Source organism: Microtus ochrogaster, chromosome 2 (assembly GCF_000317375.1).
Source record: "Microtus ochrogaster isolate Prairie Vole_2 chromosome 2, MicOch1.0, whole genome shotgun sequence".
Classification (NCBI taxonomy): Eukaryota; Metazoa; Chordata; class Mammalia; order Rodentia; family Cricetidae; genus Microtus; species Microtus ochrogaster.
Window position 1 is genome coordinate 16,386,512 of NC_022010.1, and position 5,092 is coordinate 16,391,603.

The 5,092-nt window shown below is 48.9% G+C and overlaps 1 protein-coding gene across 1 annotated transcript in view; it reads right to left on the reverse strand.

Annotated features, from left to right (window-relative positions):
- Positions 1-5,092, reverse strand: part of Hectd4 (HECT domain E3 ubiquitin protein ligase 4) — a 198,724-nt gene that overhangs the window by 24,737 nt on the left and 168,895 nt on the right. The window contains exons 60-61 of the mRNA XM_013349655.2: positions 2,143-3,449; positions 1,289-1,496 (exon numbers count right to left, since the gene is read on the reverse strand). Coding sequence (XP_013205109.1) covers positions 1,289-1,496; positions 2,143-3,449 — 1,515 coding nt within the window. The remainder of the gene's footprint in view (positions 1-1,288; positions 1,497-2,142; positions 3,450-5,092) is intronic.

The window sequence follows — 5,092 nt, forward strand, 5'->3', positions numbered from 1 at the left end:
AGACCAGGCTGGTCTTGAACTCACAGAGATCCACCTGCCTCTGCCTCCCGAGTGCTGGGATTAAAGGCGTGCGCCACCACCGCCCGGCCTCTCTGCCTGTTTCTGAGATGGGGTATTATAGGCTGGAATTAAACTCTTGAGATCAGACAATCCTTCTTCCCTAGCCTCCCAAACACTGGGACTGCAAGATGCTGTACTATTTCTTCCTGGTCAGATTTTTTCATTTTTAAAAGATTTTACTAATTTTATGTATGAATGTTTTACCTGTATGTATGTATGGGTGCCACATGTGTGCCTGGTGCCCACAGAGATCAAAAGAGGGCATCAGGCCCTCTGGAACGGGAGTTACAGACTGCTGTGAGCCTCCATGTGGGTGCTGGGACCTGAACTCAGGTCCTTTAGAAGAACAGCAATACTCTCAAGCACTGACCGAGCCAATGCTCCAACCCCTGGCTTATTGGGTTTTAATGTTTTTATTTTTTGAGACCTGGTTTCTCCATTTAAGTCCTAGCTCTTCTGGGAACTAGCTCTGTAAACCAGGCTGGCCTTGAACTCACAGAGATCCACCTACCTCTGCCTCCTGGAGTGCTAGGATTAAAGGCGTGCACCACCACTACTACTGGCCCTAGCCCCTGGCTAGATGTAAAAGTGAGACTTGAACCCTGTAAACACAAGTAGTCCTGTCTGTGGCTACTTAGGACAGTGCACCATGATACACTGTGACAAGGAAGGTCATAGTGTGGCTTAGAGTAAGAGAGTCCTTCTCAGGGTCTCTAGCTGGAACATGGGTTGTGGCTCCCTGCCAACCATCATCACAAAGCCCATAGCACCAGGCTGAATTCTAGTGCTTATTACAGAGCTGCACAGACTTGGCCACAATCAGCCAGCAGACAATTCAAAAATTTCTGTACACTTAAAACTGTTCACCAAAGGAGTAAATAAAATTGAAATTAAATAAGAATATAACTCAAACCTATATTCTTAGTACTGGAAGGACAGAGGCACATTGGCAATTCAAGGTCAACCTGGGTTACATGAGACTCTTATTTCAAAACCCAAAATCTGGGCCTGTAAGACAGCTCAGTGGTTAAGGGTGCTTGCCTCTAGGGTTGATGAGCCGAGTTTGATCCCTGGGTCCCACATGGTGGAAGGAGAAAAAGGACCACCACAGTTTTCCTCTGACCTCTACATGGGTACCATAATGGGTATGCACACTCACACACAAATAAATACACAGGAAAAAAAAATAAAAACTACAAACACTAAGCACATACACCCTGCAGCCCACCTTTAATGGACTTGTCATTGAAGTAGTCTTCTAGTCCCGGGCTCCCCTGAGTGTCAAACAGACTCTGGTTCACCACAGACACTGTCAGAATCTCCTCTGTGGACATCTCCATCAACTCATCCTCACCGTCGAGACTTGACAAGCCAATCAAATCATTATTGTTAAATAAACTTGCTCGGATTTTCTCAATTTTGGCTCGGGACCTTATCTGTATGAACAAAGAGAAAGGTTTGGCTCTGAATGGATCTGCCCTGACAGAGCATTGGCACTGCTGGTCTGCCTTCTTGAGATGCTCCCTCCCAATGCCAACATGGCCATTACAGAACAGCTCACCTGGGAAGTTCTGAAGCCTAAAGACTGGCCAGTCCCCAGGAAGGCAGCCCGGTTGGGAGGGCAACTGATAGAAGTTCTTGCCCTTGGGCTTTATGTAGCCAAAGGAGAGGGCACTTACTCTTATGTGGTTCTAGGTCATGCGTCTGGTTCAGGGCTTTGTGCACACTAAGCAAATGCTGCACCCCACTGCTGGATTTTACCTTTGAGTCTAACTCTTGCAAAAGTGCAGGAAGTCACAGTGTACATGATTCTCACACTGCCCACACAGTGCCTCTCAAAATACTGCCATGGTCCTCCAGTGTACCTGCCAGAGACTCTCACATCAATGAACTGCCTATGCCTTATAACACCAGTCTGGATGTCCCTCTTAATAGATGACCTCAAGAAAAGCAGTTGCTGAGAGGTGCCCAGGAGCTCCCCAGAACCCCATGTTGCCTACTAGCTAACTCCTTGGAAGTAGCTTGGAGAAGCCATGTTGGCCAGGTCAAGGTTGAGTGACTTTCAAGGCTGAGAGCTATTACCTCCACCACTGCAAAGCCTTTGATAGGGCGCGCTGTGAGGGGCTGGGTATCCAGGGAAGTGACCGTGTACATGGAGCCCACGTCTGACACAGATGCTGTCTCTGCATTGTCCATAGGTTCCCCTAGGCTACCCAGGCTACCCAGGCTGCCAGTGCTGCACAAGGAAATGTCCAGGCTCTCCTGGCTGGACACCACGTGGGGTTCCAACAGGACAGGAGGAACAGGCAGCTCCAGGCCTGAGGGAAGTTGGTCCACTGAAAGGTCACTAGCAGTCTGTGAAACACCCTGGGAGCTACAGACTGAGGCCTGGCTGGTAGAAGCTGAGGCGCTGATGCTCATGGCAGGGGCTAAACTGCTGGATGTGCTCCCCTCCAAGCTGTCCACACTGGGGAACCCCAGCAACTTCTCAGACTCAACCTTGCTGTCACCACCCTCGGCCTTGTCTTTTGGCTTCTTGGGGTCTTCCTCCTGCAGTGGGATGTAGATCTCATCTTTGAAGACACCGCCATGGGCATTGCAGGCCTTGCGGATAGCACCTCTCACAACAGCTTCATCCAGGTGTGTAGGAATGCCTGAGATTACTAGCAGGCGACTGTGGGCAGTGGGGCCCACCAGGGCCTGGCAGGCATCGGCAATGGCATCACTCGTCACACCCAGGCCTTGTGGATCCTTTCTGGTAAGGTGCCGGAGGATGATGAGCAAGGTGAGGGCACGGTGGAACCACAGCATGTCCTCAGGTTTGCTCCCTGCAATGCTGAGCATGGTGGAATCTGCATCTGTGGCACGGGAGGACTGGCGCTTGCTGGAGGATGAGGCCTTCTCTCGCTTCATCTTGACTTTCTTCCTCTTGGACAGGAGACTAGGGCTCTGTGGGGTCTGTCCTGGGGAGGAGGAGGAGGATGAGGATGAGTCGCTGAGGTTTGGGGTGGTCGTTGAGGTCACGCCACTAGCTGTGACACTGATATTGGTAGGCAGGGTTACTTCAGCAACTGCCAGGCAGCCTTCCATGAGAGCATGGAAGTAGGTGGAAAACCTGCCCTGATCACCCACAGCTACTGCTCCAGAGCCACCACAAGCACTGCCTGAGACCCAGCTCTGGGTCTCCTCGTCGTACAGTTTATGCAGCTCTGACTGTAAGGCCATCAGCATGGCCAGGCAGGGGTTGAGCTGGAGGGCGATAGAGGAGGACAGGCCAGCGGGGTGTTTCCGTTGCTCCAGGGTGTGTACTGTACGCAAGAGCTCAGCCAAGAGGTGGAAGACCAACTCCTTCACACAGGCCGCCATGTCTGTGGTCCACAGAAAGTTTCCTGAGACAAAGAGAAAACAAAGTAACCATGTCACTGCTCATCATTTCCCAGAACAGCTCTGAGCACTGTGGTGGAGCTTAGACATGGAGAGACCAGTATAGTCTGGCCGGCTGGCTGCGGCCATTAGCCTACAATTTTGACAGCATCCCACCTTCTTTGGATCTTAGGCCAGACATCTCTGCATAGGACTAGTCAGAAGCCATTAGAATGCTTTCCAATAGAGAGGATGCCTGCCACTGGGAATGAATAACTCAGTCTACTCAAAAACACACACTGAATGATGATTTAAAGTTGACCCAACTTAGTCAACAAGAAAGCCTTACTCTGGTTTAGGGTATAGCTCAGGGGCAGAGCATTTGCCCAGCATACTCAAGGCCCTAGATTTTACCCCAGTACTGCCAAGGGCAGGAAAGGGAAGAAGAAAGGAATGAAGAGAGGGGACCGAGGTAGGGGAGGGGAGGAAGGAAAAGATGGAAGAAGGGAAGTAGGGGGAAGGAAGAGGAGGGAAGAGAAAAAGGAAGGACTCAGATAATCTTTTTAAAGATTGGTTTTTATTTTTTAAAAATAGGATTTATTGAATTTTAATTTATATGTATATGTACCCCTGTATAAGTTTATAAGGTGCCCATATGTACCCACTCAGAAGATGTAGGTCTGGAACTGGAGTTACATATAGGTGTGAGCCATTTGATGTAGATGCTGGGAACTGAACCAGGTCCTCTGAAAGAGCAGTGATTGCTCTTAACAACTGACCATCTCTCCAGCTCAGTTTTTATTTTTATGTATTTAAATGTGTTGTGTCTGTGTGTCCACCTGCCAAGTGTGTGCAGGTATCCATGAAGACCAGAAGACGATTTCAGATCCCTTGGAGCTGGAGTTACAGGCAGCTGTAAACTACTACACATGGATGCTGAGAACTGAATCCAGGTCCTCTGGGAGAGCAGCAACTGCTCTTAACTGCTCAGCCATCCTCCCACCCTCATGTATCTGTTTTTAACATAGTAGCCTTTAATAGACTACAACATGTAGCTTTACAACAGCCTTTATTTTCCTTGTGTTTCTCTTATACTTACATTTTACAGTCATGACAAGGTATGCTAACTTTCCATGTACAGCAAGGGTGCAAAAGAACTCCTTGAAAATTAAGTTTAAGCTGGGCAGTGGTGGCGCACATCTTTAATCTCAGCACTTGGGAGGCAGAGGCAGGCGGATCTCTGTGAGTTCGAGGCCAGCCTGGTCTACAGAGCAAGCTCTAGGACAGGCTCCAAAGCTACAGAGAAACCTTGTCTTAAAAAAAAAAAAAAAAACAAAAGAAGAAAAAAAATTAAGTTTAGAAGAAGAAAGTGGCTGGGGAGGCAGCTCAGCTAGTAAATGCATGCTGTACAAGCATGAAGCCCTGAGTATGATTCTCACATCCACATATAAGCTGGGTACAGTATAACTTCACTTCTGGGATGGCAGACTCCCAGGAGCTTGTTGGCCAGCCAGCCTAGCAAAACCAGTGAGTCTCAGATTCAGTAAAAATAGAGTGGAGAAGAACTGAGGAAGACACCTAACAGTGACCTCGGGTCTCCATACACATGCACACACACACCTAACAGTGACCTCGGGTCTCCATACACATGCACACACACACCTAACAG